The sequence below is a fragment of the Halichoerus grypus genome, chromosome 9 (assembly GCF_964656455.1).
Source record: "Halichoerus grypus chromosome 9, mHalGry1.hap1.1, whole genome shotgun sequence".
In the NCBI taxonomy this organism is placed as follows: domain Eukaryota; kingdom Metazoa; phylum Chordata; class Mammalia; order Carnivora; family Phocidae; genus Halichoerus; species Halichoerus grypus.
In genome coordinates, this window is record NC_135720.1 from 73150502 (window position 1) to 73175557 (window position 25056).

At 40.8% G+C, this 25056-nt stretch overlaps 2 protein-coding genes across 3 annotated transcripts in view; one reads left to right on the top strand and one right to left on the bottom strand.

Moving 5' to 3' along the window:
• CEP162 (centrosomal protein 162) overlaps window positions 1–3356 on the top strand; it is a 100264-nt gene extending 96908 nt beyond the window's left edge. For both annotated transcript variants that reach the window (XM_036101001.2, XM_078055032.1), the window contains one exon: window positions 1857–3356. In XM_036101001.2, coding sequence (XP_035956894.2) covers window positions 1857–2066 — 210 coding nt within the window. In that variant the 3' untranslated portion in view covers window positions 2067–3356. The remainder of the gene's footprint in view (window positions 1–1856) is intronic.
• An 11121-nt stretch (window positions 3357–14477) lies between these two features.
• MRAP2 (melanocortin 2 receptor accessory protein 2) overlaps window positions 14478–25056 on the bottom strand; it is a 43257-nt gene continuing 32678 nt past the window's right edge. The window contains exon 4 of the mRNA XM_036101003.2: window positions 14478–16054. Coding sequence (XP_035956896.1) covers window positions 15661–16054 — 394 coding nt within the window. The 3' untranslated portion in view covers window positions 14478–15660. The remainder of the gene's footprint in view (window positions 16055–25056) is intronic.

Here is a 25056-nt window from a genome sequence, read left to right on the forward strand (position 1 = left end):
ATCTAAATAGATGCAGAAAGAGCCTTTGACAAAATTCAGTATCTATTCATGATTTAAAAAAACAAACAAACCTACCTCAACAAATTAGGGAAAGAAGGAATACCTTGGGGCACCTGGGTGGCTCAACTGTTAAGTGTCTGCCTTTGGCTCAGGTCATGATCCCAGGGTGCTGGGATCAAGCCCCGCATTGGGCTCCCTGCTCTGCGGGGAGCCTGCTTTTCCCTCTCCCACTCCCCCTGCTTGTGTTCCCTCCCTCGCTGTGTCTCTGTCAAATAAATAAAATCTTAAAGAGAGAGAGAGAGGGAGAGAGAGAGAGAAAGAAGGAAAGAAGGGAGGAAGGGAGGAATACCTTAACATAATAAAGACATGGGTTTATTTCTGGGCTCTAAATTGTTCCATTGGTCTGTCTATTGTATATTTGAAAGTTACTAAGAAAGTAAATCTTAAGTTTTCATCATAAGGAAAAAATTTTAAAACTGTGAAATGATGGATGTTAACTTTATTGTATTAATCATTTCACAGTGTATGCATTGTGTACCTTAAACTTACAGTGTTATATGTCAATTATATCACTATATCTGGAAAAAATTGGTTAAATGCCAAATTTCAATAGACATCCAAAATTTTCAAAGTATTTTAAAGCTTAGAATTGAAAGTTCATACCGAATTTTTTGTTTCCCTTAACTCAAGTATCTATTTACACGGTATTTTTCCAATGCTTTTATTTTAGAGGTATGAAGTTATTCTATAGCCAGACAGAATTATAGATAAAATATATTACAGAGGTCCAACATATTTAATAATTAGAAACATTATTGTTTTTGTTGCCCTAGCTAGTTGTTTTTATTTTTTATTTTTTAAGATTTTATTTATTTATTTGAGAGAGAGAGAATGAGAGAAAGAGCACATGAGAGGGGGGAGGGTCAGAGGGAGAAGCAGACTCCCTGCCAAGCAAGGAGCCCGATGCGGGACTTGATCCAGGGACTCCAGGATCATGACCTGAGCCAAAGGCAGTTGCTTAACCAACTGAGCCGCCCAGGCGCCCCTAGCTAGTTGTTTTTATATGTCCAGCTTTTTGTGGTTTGTAATACTTGACTAATGATTCCCTTATGGTAAGACATTTTGAAATTATAAGAACTGTATTATAAGTTACTGGACAGGGTACCCATTTCAGAGTTGAAAAAATTCATCCACATGAGCAAGACGGTCTAGGGTGGTAGTTAAGAGCAGGGACTCTGAGGCCAGACTGCTGGGGTATAAACCCTGACTCTGCCTCTAACCAGTTGTGTGTGAATCTTGGGCAAACTATTTTTTGCTTATCCGTGCCCCCATTTCCAGAAACTACCTGGTAAATGGGGATAAATATATAGAATTCACCTCCTCGTGTTGGCAGGATTAAATGAGTTAACATATGTAAAATGCCTGTTCTTTTATCGTTTCTACTGTTATAATGTGCATTAATGACATGTGTTGTATATTAGAACTGTTTTGATTGAACCTCAAGTGCTATTCTTAAGAGGAACAACATTTTTGCGGGAGATGGGGGGGTTGGATTCATACTAAGGTATTAGAAATTTCTGATGCTTTAAATGCTACTTTTTTTTTTTTTTAAGTTTTGAGTAAGAAAAGAAAAAAAGACTAAAGCTTCTTAACTCCCTATCAGATTTAGAGTTCCCACTTCTTACCCATTTCACCCACCAGCCTGTTGATTGACACAATGGATCCCATTAGGTAAGGCTCCCCCTCCTGCTCCCTCCCCTCTACAGTCAGCATTGTCCCACTTGAGTTCTTTGAGATTGTTAAGTCTTCACCCCCACTGTGAACTGTAACGGTAATGTGAATTTTTTTTTCCTCAGATAATACAGCAAACACACCAAGTAGTAGAAACTGAGCAAAACAAAGAAATTGAGAAATGGAAAAGACTCGCACAGTTGAAGAATCGTGAGTTGGACAAGTTCCGCACAGAATTAGACTCCATATTAGATGTTCTTCGAGAGCTGCACCGGCAGGGGGTGGTTGTGCCGGTTGCTTTTGCAGATGAAGTGAATGCGCCACAGTATTACTAGAAACTGGGATTTCCCAGGACCTCACGGAAAGCCCTGAAAATGGAGGGTGTATGGGATTGTGCCACTGTCAGAAGAAGGCTTTTGAAAACAACTGTTCCACTGTGTGGCCAGGAAGCAAACAATACAAAAGCAACATTTCAAAATAAATTGCCCTAAACCAGTAAGGAAAAATATTATGCTGTATTTTACTGAAAATCATTAAGCAGTCACATGTTAAGTAATTTATGAACAAGTCCCTTCGTGTCCGATGATTAGAACGAGTGAGATTAGTTGGAAAAGGTCTTAACTTCTAGTCTAGATGTGGAAAGAAAAAAATTGCTCATACTCTACCATTTTTGACTAACTGTGTATTCTGAATCCTTGGTGCCAGAAAAACAGCTCCTTTTTCTCATGGAAACATGGAGAAGAACGTGAGCACAGTGGTTGGGACAGACGCAGCGAGTCACCAGAGTAGTAGAGCTTCCACAATAATTGACAAGAATGATAACTTTGTACAGCAGACAGTGAACGCTCTGCGTTCTCCCAGATTTCTACTTCTACCTCTGGCTGCCTCATGTTTGCACCTGACAGAAGTTCACATGTAACAGGGGAATTCGATTTCATGCTCCAGGTCTTAAATACTAGTCCTTTTTTGAAAGTCTTAGATTATAAACAGAATATAACATCTTTATTTAAAAAGTAATGTATGTTCATTAGAAAAAATTAAAAGCATGCATAAAAGTAGCCAGATTGTTTTTTACAATGCCCATTTCCAAAAGCAGATCGAATATAAAATACTGGTAAATTCAAGCTGTAGCCACCTTGTTTTCAAGTGTTCCTGCCCTGTGCTGTCCTATAGGAGTAGAATATGAGGCACAGGTTATTTTCAGTTTCCTATTATAGCCGCATTTAAAAAGAAGGAAATGAAATTAATTTGTTAATTTATATTATCTAATATATCTAAAATAGCAGTATAAAACGAGTTTTTACATTTTTTTCCATAGTCTCCAAAATCTGGTGTGTTTTACGTTTACAGCACAACTCCGTTTGGACTAGCCACATTCCCAAGTGCTCAATGACCATATGCCACTAAGTGCAATTCTGAAATAATAATAAAGAGTGAAATACTTTGTAAAAGGTGAAATAGATCCTGGTGAAATTATGGGTAGCAAATGTAAAATGTGGAAATTAAGTAATTCAATTAATGTCTTAATGTTCAACATTTTTTATGTCCTTTAAGAGGGTAGAACAAGCATTAATTAAAGGTAGCTATTTTTTATGTGAAAGAATTTTATTTTAAGTTATAACATAAACTATTTTGGTTATTAATTGAGTGTACTTTTGTGTAGTTTTTATCTGCAAACCTATTAATTTATAGCTACACCCCTCCCTCCCTTTTGACTCTGTCCATTAGCCATTCATTCCAAGCACAAACATGGTTGATTCTGAAACATAAGAAGTGCAAACATCAAATATTACTATCAGAAAAAAGTACATCCTATTTTGATGAGGATTCTGTTTCTCTTTTGGAATAAGCTGTGCACATGGCAGGTGTTCAATTCTGTTTTCAGATTAAAGATCCCTAAGTACTATCAGAATTATTAGTTACAACTATAAACCTCAAGAACCATACTCCATTCCTTAGTCATTGTCCAAAGGGTCTAGGATGAGAACATAGAAGATAGACAGCACTTAGGCTATCTTGAATAGGAAGGCACTTTTTTTTTTTAAGATTTTATTTATTAGAGAGCGTGCACACGAGCTGGGGGGAGGGGCAGAGGGAGAGAGAGAAGCAGACATCCTGCTGAGCACAGAACCCTGAGATCATGACCTGAGCCGAAGGCAGATGCTTAACCAACTGAGCCACCCAGGCGCCCTTGAATAGGAAGGCTTTTATGAAGAATTAAGCTCCAAAAATTATCAGTCCCTTCCTACCAATTCCATCCCCCTCACAATGTCATAAGGTACCTGCATCCATAGGGCAGAAACTTTATCAGGATATAGGCCTTGCTGCTGAGACCACTGCTTTTGTGCAGAGTTCTGATTCGATTACTTTGAGCCCATAGCATGTTATAACTAGGGTCAACCCACCAACCTTGGGAAATCCAGACTTTAAGTATTAGGGTCCCATTCCATATTACAAATATCCTAAATTTGTGACTAAATGCCAAGAAGTTGAAAACACTTTCCTACCTATACTACTAAGGACTCTAATTAGGTCAGATCCACAGGTACATGATGTAACAGAGTTAATCTCAGAATAAGATAGATACTTTATAGTTACATAGCTATTCATGCTATCCTGCTTTGAGTAACTCCTTAGCAATGAAAGGTGAGAAGAGTGAAGTCTGAAAATTTTCCAAACCTCCCAAGTGACTCTAATTCTATTTTGGTATTCGAACCCATGAATTAGAGCCTTCCTTTCCAGTTTCTGTAGAAAAGTCTAAAATGAAAAGCACATGGATTCTTTCTCAGCACCTGTCCAGCCCTAATTAGTCTATTTATGCCCCTAAAGTCTAAACCATAGTAGGTCCATTTGTCTCCAGGTTTGCTGAAAGCTTCAGTCACAACACATAAATAATACACATAGGAGGAAACATTTTTTCCACCCACACTTGCTTTGTAGAATTGTTATGAGGAATGTTTGAAGGGCAGTGTCAGTTCTCTAGGAGGGGAAGGGAAGCACTGAGTTTCATCAGAACAAAATGAATCATTAGTAATTGAGGAACAAGAGAAATGGACTAGACTTTGGGGAGAAGCAGACAAAAAAAAAAAAAAAAAAAAGGTAATTGTACCAGGTAAACAGCCCTGGAGCACAAAAGTGAAGAGGCGAGAACACAGCAGGAGTCTGACCCAGTGGAGCAACTCCCATTAAACCTTCCCTGCACTTGAACCCTTAATGGTGGCCTGCCAGTGGTCCCCACCTCAGGGTACTGATATGACAATTAGAAAATCTTGATGCAGGGGACAGAGGATAGTAGACTGCACATGGTCTGTGTTTAAGTCCTTGGAGAAAGGTCTGGAAAGGATTTTGGAGAAGACTTTGTGAGGTAGGCAAAAGTGAAGTCACGAGGGAAAGAATATTTGTAAAAGGGTTAAATTGAGCCTGCTTATTGGAAAAGACTGAGTAGAAAGAAGCATATTTGGGGGGGTGGTTTTAAGTCACCCCAGCTCCTGCCAGTAAGTGTAAATAATCACACATTTGCATGTCCATGTCTTACCTGTTAAGCTCACTATCAGGGCCACATGCAAGGAGCCCCAGTAAGAGCCAGCAGGTGCTCATTCCCCAGCTTGGGATCAGAGCCTTCACAGCAGCAGAGTCCCTTATACATAGTATCAATACATTAATTGCCTTCTTTTGTCCCTTGACCTTCACCTTCAAATACAACCCTCTCTTCCCTCCAAGACCCAGAGACTAGATCTACACTCTACCACTCCCGACAGGATAACGCAGGGCCTGCGCCTCTACCTTTTCTCTCTTGAGTGCCGGCCCCTATTCCCAGTTCCTGCCGGAATTACCCACTGTTCTCAAAGAAGTCAACATGCCTGAAACCAGCTCATTTTTCTTCCTGAAACCTGCTGCCCGTTCCCCTGCGTTTCCACATTCATCCAGAAAGTTCTAAACTTTGACGCATTCTCAACTGTCGTCAATTTGGGATGCGTTAACAAATTACCATAGATTGGGTGGTTTAAACAACAAACATTCATTTCTCACGGTTCTGGAGGCTGGGAAGTCCAAGATCAAGGTGGGTGCTGACGGTTTGCTTCCTGGCCTGAAGAGGTCTGCTTATATCCTCACACAGTAGAAAACAGAGGAGCAAGCTCTCCTGGGACTTTTATAAGGGCTCTAATCTCATTCATGATGGCGCCGCCCTTACCACCTGATCTAATCCCAATTACCTCCGAAAGGCCCCACCTCCTAGTACCATCACACTGAGGGGTTGGGTTTCAGCATACGCATTTTGAGGGGACAAACATTTAATCCACATCGACGAACTCTCCTCAGCATGTGGTCATCAATCCTGTAGCCAATCTCTTCAAAAATAATATTTGTATCTACCTGTCCTTTTTCCATTCCCATATCCACCACCACTGAAGCCCGGTCACCATTTTACTCCTTACTTTTCTCATAGAGTTAAGTTTAATTGATGCCTCTCCCCCAATGCTCTCCTCACTCCAAATAGCCTGCAAAACAACATTGCTAGGTAGTTCTTCCTAAAGCTCTGCTTGATGCATACCAGCTTCCCACTTCTCCCAGCTGTTTTTTAGGTGTAAATGTTAGAATCCTTACCCTAAGCCGTCAAGGCACTATTCAGTCTGACCTGGCCTTCCTCTTCACACTCCATTCCAGACCTCTACTCTCTTACACAAATACTCCCTATGCCAGTTTCCTATTTCTGCTGGAACAAATTACCACAAATTCAATGGCTTAAAACAGCACAGATTGATCATCTTAACCATTCTGTAGATCAGAGCTCCAACACAGTTCTCACTGGGCTAAAATCAAGGTATCAGCAGGGCAGCATTCCTTCTGGAGACTGGGAGAAAATGTTTCTTTGCTTTTTCCAGCCTTTCCTTCTCCTTTTCCACCTCTATTCCTTAGCTTTGACCCCTCCCTTCATCCTCATAGCGACCTTCCATCTCTCTGAGCATTCTTCCGTGCCTCTGACTCAAAACAGCTGGGAGACGTTCTCCGCTTTTTAAGGGCCCATATGATTAGATTGGTCCCACCTGGACAATCCAAGATGCTCTTCCCATCTCTCCATTTCCAGATCCTTAACAACAAAAGTCCCTTTGGCATGTACAGGACATTTTCACAGGTTACCCTGGGGGGAGGTTAGCAGAGAGCATGATTCTGCCTACCACACTCCTCTCATTCAAACCCATCTCCTAATCTAACCATGCCATCTATGCTAATACCTTGGCTTATGTTCTCCTTTCCATTTGACCATCTCGCCCCGCACCATGTCCTTTGTTCACCACACCAGGTTTTCATGATCACATTCTTCTCTAAACCAAACATACAGTCTGCATCCAATGCCTGATTATATTTCTCATTGTATACACACATACGCTCACATCCCCACCTCCCCTGTTCATCTCTTTATTTTCCTAGGATCTCTTGGAGGAATCAGTTCCATGATGATGATAATGGCAGCAATGACACAGGCTTCTCAGGGACTTTGATAGAGAAGGAACCATTGCAGAGCTGCTACACAAATAGGCTTAGAAGTAAACAACTGCTCTAGTGTTTACAGAATCTAGTAGTTAATTTTTTTTAATTTTATATCACTGTATTTCAGAATTTAATGTGAATTTTCTTTAACCACAAAGACTCTACTTGAGGAGAAAAACCAAAGGGGATTTCTATCTTCTAACAAATTGTCTACTAGCCTTTTAAACACCTGATGCTTTAAGCAACGTTAGTGCTGTGCCATGAATAAACAGGATTTACCAGGTGTAGTGAATATGGAAAGACAAAGGGAAAAACCAAAAAGCCGTTCATAAGTGTGAATTTGAACCTCAGATTGTTCACAGGAGAAACCATTATCCAAGATGAGTATCACATCGACATAATGCCTGAGTGTGATGAGAAAGCTGATTTCCCTACTCATAGAATTATGCTGCTAATTTCTTAGGTGCTAAAGCAGTTTCCTCGTATTTGTTCCTAATAAGTATGGAACAGTTTAGACTCTACAAAATCAGACTAAATATATCCCCGTACTGCCAGATCACTGGGCTAAATTTCCCCCATAAGAAGGATATGATTATACTCCCAGAAAAATTCTTCCTGCGAATAATAGGCTTTTCGAGAGTAAGTTTCCCGCAGTGGAGGGCTAGAGTAGAGCCAGAGGGAACCAGTGGAAATACAATAGGCCCAAGGAGCCAAAGATATCATTGATGTCTTTAAAGATATGACATTCTCCCAGAAGTTCACTGATGAGGGAGCATGTGAACAATAGATTAAGACACAGTTGCATAACTATCACCACAAGTCAACTAGAATATGTTTTGATATTTGGACAATAGCCCATTGGTACTAGCAATAGGAATAATGAAGCCTGAGAGAACTTGGAGATATGATAAAATAAACCATTCTAAATCTGTTGGACTCCTTAACAATATGCAGGAGATGAGCTAGATGTCTTCTGCAGATCTCTCTTAATGCAGGGCTCACGCCTGCAAAGTCTAAAGCTAGCTTTTTTAGCAGGGAGAGGGTACAAATCAAGATTCCTGACCTGGTGAAGTTTACTATATGTCAGGAGAGATCAGACAAGTATATGTAGCCAAATAGGAATAAATGCGATAAAAGTGTTATGAAGTGTGAGTGGAGCATGGAAGAAAAAGAAATTCCTTTCACCTGGGATCTGGAAAGCCTTTTTGGAAAATGTGGCTTTGGGGATGGATCTTAAGGAATGGGTAAAATTTTGGCAGAACAGGACATGAGAAAGGAAATTCCAAAAACTGATTCCAAAATTCACATAGAAATGCAAAGGACCCCAAATAGCTACAACAACTTCAAGCAAGAAGAACAAAGTTGGAGGACTTACAATATCTGATTTCAACACTAATTATAAAGCTACAGTAATCAAGAAGTATGATTTGGCATAAAATAGGCAAATGGAACGACAGAATAGAACATCCAGAAATAAGCCAACACATGTACATGGACAACTGGTTTTCAAACAAGGCACAAAGGCAACTCAGTAAGGTTCTTTTCAACAAATAATGCTGAAACGATTAGATATCTTAATATAAAAAATAAAAATAAAAGTAAACTTTGATCCATACCTCACAACATACATAAAGATTAACTCAAAATGGATCATAGACCTTAATATAAAACCTAAAACTATAAAACTTATAGGAAATAAAATAAGATTAAATATTTATGACCTTAAGTTTGGTGAAGACTTCTTTGACACAACACCAAAACTATGACCTATATTAAAAAGAATTGATAAATTGGACTGTATCATAATAAGGGACTTCTGCTCCTCTAAGACACTATTAAGCAAATGAAAAAGACAAGCTATAGGCTGAGAGAAACTATTTGTAGATCATATATCTGATAAAGGATTTATACCCGTAATAAAGAACTCTCAAAAGTCAATAATAAACACCCCGAATAAGACAATGAGCCGAAGACATGGAAAGACACTTTACCAAAGATGGAAGTTTTCAGATGACACAAATAAGCAGGAAACTTAAAGCCAGAATGGTAAGCTTGTGAGCTAATGCCATAGCACCCCAGGGGACAGGGTTTTAATCTACATCATGAAGTGGGGTTACAAATCCATTCAGAAAAAAAGGGTTCATACCAGATGTAGAGACCCCCCCCTGCTTTACGGAGACCCTTAGCAAAAGGGAGACAAGGAACTCCAGACACTGACAGAGGAAAGGGATGAGGAAACTGGGCCTACCAGGGTCTCTAAGAAAAACAAAGGCTCCCTGAAAACATCTAAACCACAAGCTCATGCTTCATGTGGAGGTGGGATCCAAATTCATACTCCATTTAAGAGGCAAAAAATCCCCAAGCAAAAATTCAAAAATAACATAATTCCAGATTGATCAAATCACTTGGGGCTTAAGGATAAGCAACACAAACACAGACTTGTTCTCTGGGGAAATTTTTATACAACCAGGGTGCGTGGGACAATCATAGGAAAAAAACAAGAGTCACTGAAAGGATGCTTGTTCAGCTACACACACACACACACACACACACACACACACACGCACACACACAAAAAAAAAACTAAGAAGAGCTGGAAACAATTGGCTGTAAGAAGTAGCAAACCCAAAAAACCCCCAGGATGATTAGTAGTCCAGAGCCTAAAATTATGAAACAATCTAAAAGAGAGCATAAAATGAGTATGGCTAAATAATTTTTTAAAAAATATAAATAAAAAATAGAGAGAGATAGATGTAAATCATAGCAAATGTAATGAAAAAAATCAGGACCTCATGAGAAAAGAACAGATCAATTTTTTTGAAAGAGCCAAACAGGGGCGCCTGGGTGACTCAGTCATTAAGAGTCTGCCTTCGGCTCAGGTCATGATCCCAGGGTCCTGGGATCGAGCCCCACATCAGGCTCCCTGCTCGGCGGGAAGCCTTTTTCTCCCGCTCCCACTCCCCTTGCTTGTGTTCCCTCTCTCGCTATGTTTCTCTCTGTCAAATAAATAAATAAAATCTTTTAAAAAAGGAGCCAAACAGAACTTATGGAAACAAAATATATATAACAATTGATACATAAATTCAATTCAGTGAGTGGTTAAACAACAGACTTTAACTTTCAGTATCAAGTATGTTCATTAAAATTCAGGAGTAATCTCTAAAATACTTTAAATAAATATGCAAATGAATGAATGAATGAATACATAAATAAAAGACTTGTTTAAAAAGAGAGTAAAAACAACTACACTGGAATTAAAATTTAAATGAGAGAGAAAGAATAAAAGCAAATGAGCCACAATGGAGTATGCAGAATAGGCCAATCACTATTTTAAGTGCTTTACATGTTTTATCACTTAACGCTTACAAAGTTTTAGGTGGATGTTATCCCTTTTTGTATATGAGGAAACAGTCTCAAAGGGGTTAGGTACCCTGGTTACGACTCTACAGTTAGCAAGTATGGAACCAGTCCAAATAGACTATTTCTAGACCCCATGCTCTTGACCACAGCTGCATGAGATAAAGCAAGAAAGGAGAAAAGCAGAGCAAAGCAAATAGAAATCACAAAATGAGATGCTAGAAATAAAACATCATCAGTAATCACAATACGTTTAGATGGAAAAACCACGCAAGTTAAAAGATAAATTTACAGATTTCATTCGCTTGCCTAAAACCAGATTGAAAGTTAAAAAGAATGCATAGAGGTCAAAAGTTAGAGACAAAAAAAAATCAGATAAATAGTAACCAACAGAAAGGGGACCATTCAAGCCTTCCACAGGTTCTCAATTTCTTGGAACCCAGTTTGGTTCTCTGCTTGGCAGCTCTGCATCTGAACAATATACCAGATCTCCCAGAGCCGAAGTTCTTCCGCCTGTAAAACAGATCTAAGGAACAGTCCCTCTGTTCCCCCAGCCAATTTTTATGGACTGCCTATTGTGTTTCAGGCACTGGTTTAGCCCTTGCAGAGCTTACGTTGTAGCAGGAAGAGCACAAAGGAAACCACGGACATAATAATCATGTAAATTGTATAGTATGTAGGTGATAAGTACTGTAGAGAAAGAAAAAGAGTATGATCAGGGAGATGGGGGTGCTGGACAGGAATACGGGGAATGCAGTGCCCAGTCTGGAAGGATGACCAGCATCAGCCTCATTCAGAACGTGGAGGAGGGGGTTATTACTTTGCTAGGGCTCCAACAAAGTACTACAACCGGGTGACCTCAACACCAGAGATTTGTAGTCTCTCAGTCCTGAGGCTGGAAGTCTGAGATCAGGTGTCAGCGGGCTTGCTTCCTTCTGAAGGCTGGGAGCGGGTGTCTGTTCCAGGCCTCTCTCCTTGGCTTGTATTCTCCTGATTTCTCTTCACGTCGTCTTCCTCTTATGCATGTCTGTGTCCAACTGTTCTCTTTTTATAAGGACACAAGTCATATTGGCTGGGGGCCCACCCTCATGACCTCATCTTAATGAATTACATCTGCAACAACCCTGTTTCCAAATAAGGTCACATTCTCAGGTTTGGGGGGTTAGGACTTCAACATGTGAATTTGGCGGGTTAGGAGGGGGTACAATTTGACCCATAACAGGGGGCATTGGAGGAAAAACTTTCAAGAGATGAGGGAGTGGGCCAAGTGGATATCTAGAAGGAAAATGTTCCGGATAGAGAGACAGCCCCCCTCGTTACAGATGAATGTCTGACATTTTCAAGGGATAGCAGGGAGGCCAGTGTGGCTGGAGCAGGATGAGCAAGGGAAGAACAGTGGATGAGATGAGATTGGCTGGGGGACAGGGGAGGAACGCTTTGAGGTCACTGTAAGGACTCTAGCTTCTTTGCTGAGTGAAACTGGAAGCCATTGCAGGATTTTGAGCAGAGAAGTAACCTGACTTAACTTATATTTAAAAAGATCATTTAAGTCTCTGTGTTGAGAGTTTTCATAGGAGGGTTACAAAAATTAAGTTACCATAGAGGCTGCTTAGAGCCCAAAGATGTCATCCATTACTGTTTATAAGGGTGCTGGTAGCATCCCACCCAGATTTCTTTACTAGCCCGTGCATCATTCCCAGCTGCTGGGGGTGTTGGCCCACTCATGCTCCCTTCTCTAGAGAATTGCCCTTGGTCAAAGCAAAAGCCACCTGCCCCTGACCAGCTTGGAGTTACAAAAGGTCATGTCCCTGCCTCAAGAGGGAATGATTCTATGGTGCAATTTGTGCCTCCTGTCTGATGGAATGAATACATGTGACATGCTGAGGAGGCTCACAATGTTCTTGAGAATATTACACCTGCTGAAACATTGTCAACTCTTGGGCTTTAAGGCACAGAGAGAAGACAAGATGAAAGAAGGCTGTCAGACCCCTGAAAGTCTACATGCAGGAAACAGGTGGATAAACTACTCGGTTATAAATACATTCAAGAAAAAGAAGGATAATTGCAAGGGCAGAGCTGCAGGCCCAGAGGGCGAAGCCATGAACCACAGAGGATTATTTCCAGGACTTGCAACCGAATGGAGTTAGCCCAATTGAATTTCAAAATTGCTTAGGATTGATGACTCCTCGTTTTCCTTCCAGTTTCTCCCTTTTGAACAGTAATGTCTATAACTGGTATGCTGTGCTTGTCCCACCATTGCATTTGGGGAACAAATTACTTGTTCTCTAGTTTTACAGGTCCACAGAGAGAGAAATTTTCCCCAAGATTGATTGTACCCAGGGTCTCACCCATACCTGACTTAGATAATTAAGATGATGAGATTGGGGGACACCTGGGTGGTACAGTCGGTTAAGTGTCCGCCTCTTGGTTTCAGCTCGGGTCATGATCTCAGGGTCATGAGATTGAACCCTGCACTGGGCTCCGTGGGCACTCAGCACAGAATCTCCTTGAGATTCTCTTTCCCTCTCCCTCTGTTCCTTCCATTTGTGCTCTCTCTCTCTCTTAAATAAATAAAAATACACCTTTAAAAAAAAAAGATGATGAGATTGGGACTTTTGAGTTAATAAAATTTAGACTATATATTGGACTTTGAGTTGATGCTGTAATAATTGAAACTTGGGAGGCATTGGGATGAAGTGAATGTATTTTGCATGTGAGATGCACATGAATCTTTGGGGCCAAATGCAAGACTGTAGTAGGCTAATGGTCCCCCAAATATGTCCATGTCCTAGTCCTTGAACTTGTAAATATACTACCTTATGTGACAAAAGGGATTTTGCAGATATGATTAAGAATCTCAGGATGGGAGGTAATCATGGGTAATCCAATGCAATCATAAGGATCATTATAGGAGAGAGGCAGGATGGTCAGAGACAGGGATATAAAGTAGAAGCAGAGGATACAGTGCTGCAAGGCCATAAGCCAAAGTGTGAGCAGCCTCTGAAAGCTAGAAAAGGCGAGGAAGTGAGTTTTTCCCTAAAGCCTTCAGGTAGAACACAGCCTTGAAGACACCCTGATTTTAGCCCACTGACACTGATTTTGGACTTCTGTGCTCTAGAACTATAAGGAAATATAAGCTGGGGTTGCTTTAAGCCACTAAGTTTGTGGTACTAAGTAGCACACTAAGTTGTGGTACTAAGTAGCAATAGGAAATAAATTCAGGAACCAACGTGAACATGAAGCCCACGCTGCCTGCTGTGCTGTCGTGAAGTGCTTTGTCTCTGAGCTGGGAATCTCATGTCTTTTGTCAGCATCCACAAAACCAGGCCAGGCTAACTCAATAGCTTGCAGGAGGGGTACAATTTTTGACCCTTCATAGTTCTTGACATTCAGTTAATAAAAATGATGGTATGGTCATGGGTATTTTTCCAACTTCTAGGAATATTCTTCAGCCATCTGCCTAATAAATTTACTTCTAAATAAGATAGCACTTAAATAGCTTTGAAGCTTAAGAAATAAGAAATAGCCCATGGTTTATATTTGGTTGTTTAAATTATGAATAATAATATTCATATTAGTAAAAGTGAATAGAATCAGCATTCTTTAATGCTAATAGAAAGTATCTATTTGTGAGAATGTGTTAATTACAAGAAATATTCCATGCTTTGTTCTACTGTTTAGAGTCTTAAAGAATAATATTTTCCTCAAAAAATATTATGGGAAAGGGATTTCTTTTGGCAGAATAACTCCTAAATGAAATCTGGTACATGACTCAGACCACTGGGCTCCTAGAAATGATAGAAATTAGGAAGCAGTATAAACATGGAATAATTTTTAAAGGAAATAAAAATTTGGATGTGTGAAAACAAAGAACCAGAGACAATTCCTGTGCAATCAAACGCATTTATTTTTTAGCTTAAGCAAGACAGGTGGTGAACAAATTCATAATGAAAATGCCCCCCAGAGATTAGCAGCTGGCTGCGCATGCAACCGTGTATGCAAAACCAAGTTTTTCCTAATACCAGTGTGCAGACTGGATTCCTTCATGAAATTAGCTCTGTGTTGCACAGCCCACCCTGCATATCTGTTGGTGGGGAATTCACGACCCATTCACCATCTCAGCTCAAAGCCCACACAAAAGCCACATGACCATCACCTACACATCTGCCAAGTAAATAGCATGGCAAATAGCACTTTTCTTGTCCAGTAGCCAACAACACAGAATTGTGACCAGACATACATACACCAACACAGAGACACAAAATGCACCTGCCCTCACTCAGCTGACAACTTTCCCTATATTTCTGGGGACAGAATGTCATGCAACATACCACGGATTGGTTCTCATCCTAGGAGGGGGGTGGGGGGCAAGGCTGTCTCTAGGTTTTAGCGTGGGTGGCTTGAGGTTCTCAGAAGAGCTATTTCAGTACAACCAACAGAAATGTTGGCCACAGTGATTGTGAGATGAGTCTTCTGACATCCCCATAGATGTTTGGCCCCCTGACAAAAGCTGGGCTCAGTTAAGGGTTGAGTGGAAGGTACAGACACGGGGGATCCCACAAGAGATAGGAGGCAGTGCCCTAGTTTATACTGCTTTATGTACATCCCAGCCTCTTCTGGATGCAAAGTCTCAAATTCACAAAATATTAGAGCTGGGACGAATCGTGTACTCCAGACTCCTCACGTTACAGTTAACCATGTGGCAGCCCAGAGAGGCAAAGCAACTTGCTAAAGGTAGAGCATGGTAGTGGCAGGCCCAGACTGGAACGCAGTATGCTAATCCCCACTCAAGAACATTGACACTGAGTATGTGGCCAAATTCTTCAACAACAAGGAGGAGGAGACTGTGTAAATACTTTATTCCCCAAGAAACCTGAACTTCTTGTGTTGAATGGCATAGAAACTCAGATTATTCAGCTCTTTTCTGAGGGGGCTCTCTTCTCTCTTTCTTTCTGTCTCTGTCTCTGTCTGTCTCTCATAACCCTCCCATCCATCCACACAAACAATTTTGGTGAATGGAGATTTCTTGCTTTACATAGACAGACCCAACATCTTCAGGAAGACACTTTACAGAGTAGTTTCTCAATCCAGGTCTTTGTGTGAGGTCTGGGAAACTGGCTTATTTTCTAGAACAATAGGTGGTTCTGAAATCAGAAGATCATCCTCCCCAAAGGAGGAGTTCTGGTCTGTGTTCACAAAGTTGGGGATGTCAAACTTCATGAGCCTGTTCAGCTCCTCCTCTGGCCGCCCATTGCTTCTAATGGCTTCCTGGAGTTGAACACTGCTGTCAAGGGCTGTGGTCTGGTGACAAGCTTTAGCCCTATCCAAGTGTTCCACTTCATTGATGTAGCAATGGAAGAGAGACCTGGATTCCTCATTGCCCTGTCGAGAAAACACCTTATCTGGCTCCAGTGGTCTTCCAAAGTCTGACACAAAGCTATTCATTCTGAATCTCTTCTCTGAAGATTCTGCATTGCTGTAAAGAGAAGGAAAAGAAAACACTGCTGACACACCAGCTCATTCACCTGCAGAAATCATGGTTTTGGGGGGCGCCTGGGTGGCTCAGTCGGTTAAGTGTCAGACTCTTGGTTTCAGCTCTGGTCATGATCCCAGGGTCCTGAGGTTGAGCCCTGCATTGGGCTCCACACTCAGTGTGGAGTCTGCTTGAAATTCTCTCTCTCCCTCTCACCCTCTCCCCCCTGCACACATGCTCTCTCTTTCTCTCTCTCAAATGAATAAATAATCTCCTAGAAAGTTTCCTTCCATTCAATTTCTACCCCCTTTAGGTAACACTACCTTGATTTTGATTTCTATTGATAAGCTTTGCCTATTCTTGAACTTCCAGTCAATTTCCACCTCCTATAGGTAATGTTTTGATTTTTATCACCACAGGCTAGTTTAGCCTGTTTTTGAAATTCATACAAATTCATACAATATATAGCCTATTGTGCCTGGATTCTTTTGCTCAGTATAATGTTTTTTTGAGACCCATCCATGTTGTTGCATATAACAATAGTTTGTCCTTCTTGCTTTCATCATATAAGTACACTACAATTGTTTATTCATTCTCCTCTTAAAGAGCATTTAGGTTGTTGACAGTTTGGCACTGTTGTGATTAGAGCCGCTAAGAACATTCTGGGTTAAGTTTCTTTGTAGATATACGTTTTTATTGCTCTTCACTAAATACATAAGAGTAGAATTACTGGGTCACATAGTAGATCTGTGCTTGACTTTATATGAAACTGAAATTTTCCAAAATGGTCATGCCGTTTTACACCCTCACCACAAAGTACTAGAGTTCCAGTTACTCCACATCCTTGTCACCATTTGGTGTTGTCAGTCATTTCAATGTTAGTCATGCTACTGGGAGAGAAATGGCATCTTGTCAGTAGTTGAATGTGCACTTCTCTGATATCTAGCAATGCTGAGCATCTTTGCATGTGCTTGTTGGCCATTGGTTTATCTTCTTTTGTGAAGTTTCTGTATGAGTCTTTTGCACATTTTAAAAATTGTTTATTTTTGTTACTGATTTGTGATAGTTTTGTAACACATTTTGAATACAAGTCCTTTGTCAAATGTATTGCAAACATTTTCTCTTGATGTGTGACTTGCATTTTCATTTTCTTAAGATGTCTTTTGATGAGTAGAAGCTTTAAATTTCAGTTAAGTTCAAGTTATCAATTATTTTATTTTATATTTATTGCTTTTATATCACCTCTATGAAATAATTGCCTACCCTAAATTCATGAAAATATTCTCCTATTCTTTCTTCTAGAAGTAGGCTCTCCGATACAATAGCCACTAGCCACAGGTGGCTATTTAAATTTAAATTAAGTAAAGTTAAGTAAAATTTAAAATTCAGCATCTCCATTATATCACCCACATTTCAAGTGCTCAGTAGCTCATTGTGGGCAGGGGTTACCTAACTGGACAGCACAGAGAACAGTTACAACATCACAAAAGTTCTCTTGGATAGCGCTCTTCTAGGAGCTTTTACTGTGGGTATACGATCCATGTTGAGATGGGGTCAAGGTTCATTTTTATGTTTATCCAGTTGATCCAGCATTGTTGTTTAAAAGACTTCCCTTTCAATTGAACTTAGACACAGTAGTAGACAATAAGAAAAAAATTCCATTCACAATAGCGTCAAAAAAATGGAATACAGGCATACCTCATTTTATTGCCCTTCACTTTATTGCACTTCACAGATACTGTGTTTTTTACAAATTGAAGGTCTGTGGTAACCTGTGTCTAGGAAGTCTATCAGCCCCATTTTTCCAACAGTATGTGCTCACTTCTATGTCTCTGTGTCACATTTCAGTAATTCTTGCAAAGGTTCGAATGTTTTCATTATTATTATATTTGTTATGGTGATCTGTGATCAGTGATCTTTAATGTTAACTCTCCTAATTGGTTTTGGGGCGCCATGAACCACACCCACACAGGATGGCAAACTCAATCGATAAATATTGTGTCCTGACTGCTTCACTGACCTGCCTTCCCTGTATCTCTCCCTTTCCTTGGGCCTCCCTATCTCCTGAGACACAACGATATTGAAATTATGCCAATTAATAGCCCTACAATGGCCCTAAGTGTAAGTGAAAGGAAGAGTTACATGTCTCACAATCGAAAGCTAAAACTGGTTAAGCATACTGAGGTAGGTATGTCAAAAACCAAGAGAGACCAAAAGCTACTCCTTTTGTGTCAAACAGTTAACCAAGTTGTGAATGCAAAGGAAACATTCTTGAAGGAAATTAAAAGTCCCTCTTTGGTGCACACACCAATGATAAGAAAGTGAAACAGTCTTAATGCTGATATGGAGAAAGTTTTAGTGGTCTGGGTAGAAGATCAAACCAGCTGCAAAATTCCCTTCAACCAAAGCCTAATCCAGAGCAAGGCCCTAACTTTTGTCAGTTCTGTGAAGGCTGAAAGAGGCAAGGAAGCTGCAGACGGAAAGTCTGATGTTAGCAGAGGTTGGTTCATGACGTATAAGGAAAAAAAGCCATCTCCGTAACATCACAGTGCAAGGTGAAGCAGCTGGTGCTGATGTAGAAGCTGCAGAGAGTGATCCCAAAGCTCTAGCTAAGATCATTAATGAAGGTGGTTACACTAAACAACAGATTTTCAGTACAGACGAAACAGTCTTCTATCAGAAGAAGATGCCATCTAGGACTTTAATAGCTAGAGAAGTCAATGCCTGGCTTCAGAGTTTCAAAGGACAGTCTGATTCTCTTGTTAGGGGCTAACACAGCTGGTGACTTTAAATTGAAGTCACTGGTCATGCACCATTCTGAAAATACTGTGGCGCTAAGGAATTATGCTAAATCTACTCTGCCTGTACTCTATAAATGGAACAACAAATTTTAGATGACAGCACATCTGTTTACAACATGGTTTACTGAATATCTTAAGCTCACTGTTGAGACCTACTGCTCAAAATAAAGATTCCTTTCCAAATATTACTGCTCACTGACAATGTACTTGGTCACCCAAGAGCTCTGACGGAGATGCACGAAAACAAAATTCATGTCGTTTTCATGCCTGCTAATACGACATCCATTCTGCAGCCCATGAATCAGGAGTAAATTTGACTTTCAAGTCTTACTTTTTAGCCCCTGGAGCTGTCAGGGACCAACTCCAGGCTAATAAAGTTGAGAAACTGCCAAAAAAAAGTCTTACTTTTTAAGAAATATATTTCATAAGACTATTACCGTGACAGTGAATGATTCCTCTGGTGGATCTAGGCAAAGACAAGTGAAAACCTCCTGGAAAGGATTTGCCATTCATTAAAAACATTCATGATTTATGAAAAGAGGTAAAAAAAAAATCAACATGAACAGGAGTTTGGAAGAAGTCGATTCCAACCCTCAGGGGTTCAAGACTTCAGTGGAGGAAGTAACTGCGGATGTGGTGGAAACAGCAAGAGAACCGAATACGAGTGGAGCCTGAAGATGGGACTGAATTATTACAATCTCGTGATCCAAACCTGAAAGGATGAGAACTGCTTCTTATGGACGAACAAAGAAAGTGGATTCTTAAGATGGCATCAACTCCTGGTAAAGACGCTATAAAGATTGTTGAAATGACAACAAAGGATTTAGAATATTACATAAGCTTAGTTGATAAAGCAGCAGCAGGATTTGAGAGGACAGACTCCAATTTTGAAAAAAGTTCCACTGTACCTAAAATGCTAACAAACAGCATGAATGCTACAGAGAAATCGTTTGTGAAAGGAAGAGTCAATCAATGCGGCAAACTTCATGTTTAAGAAATTGCCCAGCCACCCCCACCTTCAGCAACCACCACTCTGATCAGTCAGCAGCCATCAACATTGAAGCTAGACCCTCCGCCAGCAAAAAGATTACTTGCTAAAAGCTCAGATGACAGTATTTTTTTGGCAATTAAAGTACTTTTAAATTAAAGTATGTACATTTAATTTTTAGACATAATGCTATTGCAGACTTAATAGACTACAGTACAATGTAAACATAGTTTTTATATGCTCTGTGAAACCAAAAAAACTCATTTGACTCACTTTATTACAACATTCGCTTTATTGTGGTGGTCTGGAACCAAACCTGCAATGTCTACAAGGTATGACTGTACTTGGGAAAAAAATTAACACAGGATGTGCAAGACTATACATTGAAAATTTTAAAACACTGCAAATGGAATAAAGGAAGACCTTAGTATATGGAAAAATAAACCATGCTTGTAATTGGAAAGCCATAAAACCGTAGACAGAAATTAATGAAGTTTCCTCCTTTCAAGGGCCAAAGGCCCTTCTGTTTTTGTCTGCCAGTATTTAGTCTCCAATGCCTTCCATTAGTCATTCTTTACATTTTGTCTAAATTTTATAATGGTTATCTGCAAGGTAATTTAAAGCAAGCTACTCTGCCGTTATTGGAACTGGAACCCACCTACCTATCACCTCTTGGCCCTTCATGCATTATATATGGTGCCACCTCCTGGAACTCATATACCAAAGAGCTACTAAAAAGGGACATTTTGCACTTTCTACAACTGGCCAGGCTTGGAGGCTGCAGGGGCTCAAGGTCCATGGGGAAGACTTCCTGCCACTTATTGGTAAGAATGGTTTCAAGGAAAGCCAGTGAAAATATTGCCCCTCAGTGGTTACCCATTTTTTAAAGCAGTCTGGCCCTCATGAGTCACATCCAAAAATATTCCTATGTATGTAATGCAGTGAATATCAAAGGATTCTCACTAATTAGGCAGGAGGAAGTTTGCAGCTGGATGTTGTCTTAATTTCGTTTTTAGCAAAGGACCACATGCCATATTGTTAAGGATGTCTCTCCAGCCTGTAGATGGACTGGGGACTGCTCTGGGCGTTGTTATGCTCCCAAAGAGAAGAGATCTAGTTCTGACTTTCTCATCCTCTCAAATTCTGCTGGCATAGGGAAAAACAATGCTCTATGGCACCTATTAGATCAGTTAAGAGAGTTTAAAGTCAACTTGTTCTCCTACAGCTTTGGTTACACCTGGGAAAATGAAAAACTACAAGGGTCAAACATCTTAAATTCTACCTTGATTGAAATTACAGTTAAAGCCAGAAGCTTCAAAAACTGAAACACTGAGAATGAGAAACTTTGAGATGTTTACTGGACTAGTAATTAATACCATGTCATAAGTTATCACAAGGAAAAGAGAGAATACTGAAGAATATTTGTGCTATAGGCTGAATGTCTGTGTCCCTCCAAAACTGATATGTTGAAATCTACTCCCTCATGTGACGGTATTAGGAGGTGGGGCCTTTGGAAAAGGAGACTTAACCTTAATGAATGGGATTAGTGCCCTTATAAAGAGGCCCCAGAAAGATCCCGCACTCCTTCCTTCATGTGAGGACACAGTGAAAAGTCTACCATCTATGAGCCAGATACCGAATATGCCAGCACCTTGATCTTGAACTTCCCAGCCTCCAAAAACTGTAAGGAACGGATTTCTGTGATTTATAAGCCTTCTAGTCTATGGTACTCTCCTATAGCAGCCTGAACAAATGAAGACAACTGGTCAGAAAATTTAGAATCGCCCACAATTTTAGCATTTTTAGATGTTTTTGTTCCATTCCTACCTATTCTAGATCTTGTCATCATGAAATTGATGATCCAGCTAGGGTGTTCAAGAGAAGTTCTCCCATGTCATCTTAACTTTTTAAAAATTACAATAGTTTATTCTGATAGGAAACTGAACTGTGAAATCATGTTTCATTTCTTTGTTTTAAGAGTTTGTTATTTCTCATTTTCATCTTGTTTTAAGAAATACAATTGGGACTTAGCCTATTTGTTGCAACCTTACTGAACTCCACCAGCCAGAATAAAAAGACTGTTCAGACTGTTCTGACTCTTGGTTTTTTCCTTCTTCTCCCCATGGGTTGTGTCATGTATTCTCTATCCCTGGGGAATTTTCTATACCTGAATAGAGAGCCTCTAACACCCAGTCCTCTGGTACTGGCACTGATTGGCATTATTTCTATGATACTCCCCTGCTCACAGACTTTCACCGACTCCCCAGACTCTCTGCCTGACAGCTCAGGCTCCCCACCCTTGCATCAGCCGGTCTTTCTGGTGTGCTCTCCCACCAGTCCCCTCGCTAACCCTACGGTCCAGCCACATGGCACCTGACCATCCCCAGATGCACTCTGGGCTGTCCCTCTCTGTGCTTTGCTTGTGCTGTTCCTCCTGCCCAATGGGCCCTTCCCCCCGCTCTATCCATCAAAGTCAAATACCTTCTTCACTGTCCAACGCAAACTTCACTGTCTCTAGGGAGACTCTCTTATCTCCCAATGGGAAGGAATCTGTCCCTTCTCTCCTGCTGTACTTCACTGACAAGATGCATCTCTTCCTGCCTCTTGGCAGAGCTATCTATGTACAGCCCTTCTTCTCCTCTACACTGCTATGCTGTATTTGGTTCATCTTTGCATCTCCCAAAGGGCCTTGCAGTCATTAGACCCTCAGTGAGTGTACTGGGCAGCTGTCTCTGCGGGTGCTCCAAAGCCCCGTTCCCATCAAAGACACAGCCACCCCCAGTGTTAAGCACAGTGCTCCCTCCTCTGTGACCCAAAAGATAATTCAGGTCAGGTGGACAGAATCTCTCACCTCCATGTAGAGAAGGAAAACACTTGTAATGCCCCGTTATTCCTCTAGGGATTTTTTTTCAGATTTATTACAATTTTTTATAAATGAAGTGTTTGCTGCCGTGCTGAGTCTTAGCATACCCACGACTGTCTTCAAGTTTGCCCTGCTCATGAAAAGAGGTGGGAGACCTCTCAAAATGTCAGGGCTTCCTCGGGAATACACACTATGTCTGCACTTTGCCCACTAGTTCCTGTGGCCTTGGTCATTATCAAAAACATTGAGCACTGACATTTTCTTGCTATTAGCTTTTAGGTGCACTGTACCCATCCTTTAGCGAGTGCCATATTCGGGTAAATTGCAATTCAAGGTAAAATGGAATTTCCGTTTTTATAAGGTCACAAGCAATTCTGCACTCACTCCCAAATGAAGAACATCCCCACTTGGACAAGGTGCACTTAGCAAAGGCTACAAAAAGGAGGGTATTTGAAGCATATGATATCAGGGGTTTGATAGTTTTTTTAGGAAGTCCAAAACATTCAACATAAAAATGTGATCCAAGCCTTTTCTGTTACTCTCTCTCTGGCAGATTTATGATAATGGGGCTATAATGCTTTAACAAGACAGCACATAGAGTAAATGGCTCCTTAGCTGAGAAAGCAGGAGCAAATGGTTCTTTTATCTTCATTGTCCAGAAAGGATCCTGTAAGAGGGGGTTTTCTCCACGCCCTCCAACACACGACAGCAAATATTCCATAAGAAAAATAATCCCCATTAAAGCTGTTTCTTGGGCCTAAAAGCTTTTAAGAAAGGTGATGTCAGCTTTGTAATAGTCTTTTTTTCCTCTCCAGTATACTTTACTGGTGTTCATGAGTATCTGGTTCTCTTCTTCTGGACCCCAGATTACCCTTCTCAGCGGGGGCAGTCCGCGGATGTGGCTAGTTGTGGCCAATGAGTTGTGAGAGGAAGGGATGTGTTCCTCCTGGCTGAAGAACAGAAGAGCAGGTGTGAGATCCACAGATGTTCTTCCCTGTTATAGTAACCCAGGAGGCTGAGTATTGGAGACAGTGCAGATACAAGTCGAGAAGCTTCTATCCATCCATTGCTGACCCTCGGCAAACATGTAGCTTGAGTAAGAAATAAACGTGTGTTGTGTCATACTGAGATTTGAGGAGCTGTTTATTACCGTCTCATAACCTAATCTGATTATTATACATTCCCACTCTTCACAAAAGCCACTGAGAAGTCAGTGACTCCAGAATTGAAGTTCTTATGCTAATATGATCCCAATTTGAAATCTTCAGGAAAACAACTTACCCATTTTATTGTGATGTCATTGGCTCTGTGGATCTCCACTCCTACCATCCAACACTGTTAAATGAAAGTCTAGCCAGGGATGGCAAATAGATAGTCTCTCTTCGGTAAACTGGGATTGATTCCTGATGGCTGCCCAAAGTGGTGTTTTGTTTTTTTTGTGTTTTTTTTTTTTTAAGATTTATTTCTTTACTTTGAGAGAGAGCTTGTGTGAGCCCACGTGTGAGCGCAGTAGGGGAGGGGTAGAGGGAGAGAAAGAATCTCAAGCAGACTCCCCGCTGAGCGCAAAGCCCCACTCAGGGCTCGATCTCAGGACCCTGAGATCATTAGCTGAGCTGAAATCAAGAGTCAGATGCTTAACTGACTGAGACACCCAAGTGCCCCCAAAGTGACGTTTTGAAAACAATTCTAAGGCCAAGTCTGGGCTCTGTAGGTAGATAGCACAGTTGATTAGTGATGTCTGTTGTGGGCATGGGCATAAGGAGGAGAGGCATGGGTTATCGTATCCACCATCCTTGTATCTTACTACTTTCAAGGAGATTCACATCCTGTCCTGAAATACCTCCACGGAGAAAAAGATAGAATTACACAGGAGACTCAGCACTAGTCCATTCTGAACTTGCAGACTGGATCAGGGATCTTAACCAGAGTGTCAGAGTCATATTCCAAAAGGATGCTGTCCGATATCTTACTTGAGGAAGTAACTGTTCTTTGTGACAAACCACCAGAGAGCCTGATACATAAAGCAGTCAGCATTCAGACATGTCAGTCCTTCCAAACCATCACTAAGACTCTCTACTTAGCCTCCTTTCTAAAATCATCCCACCATTTGCCTGAGAGACACACCCAAGGTGAGGCTGGGGTAGAAGACTCCCAAGTGCAGATAAAATGTGAATGCTTAGGGCATGGCTGTCCCATGGGAGCATGGGTTTCTTGTTCTTCTCCCTCCTCCTGTTTACCTAGATCCCCAGCTCTCAGCAGGACCACCACCAGCACACCAGGGATGGACAAATCTTTGCTGAGTACCACTGTGAATCCAGCCTGTGAGCTGTTCCACAGGCATCAGCTCATTGAA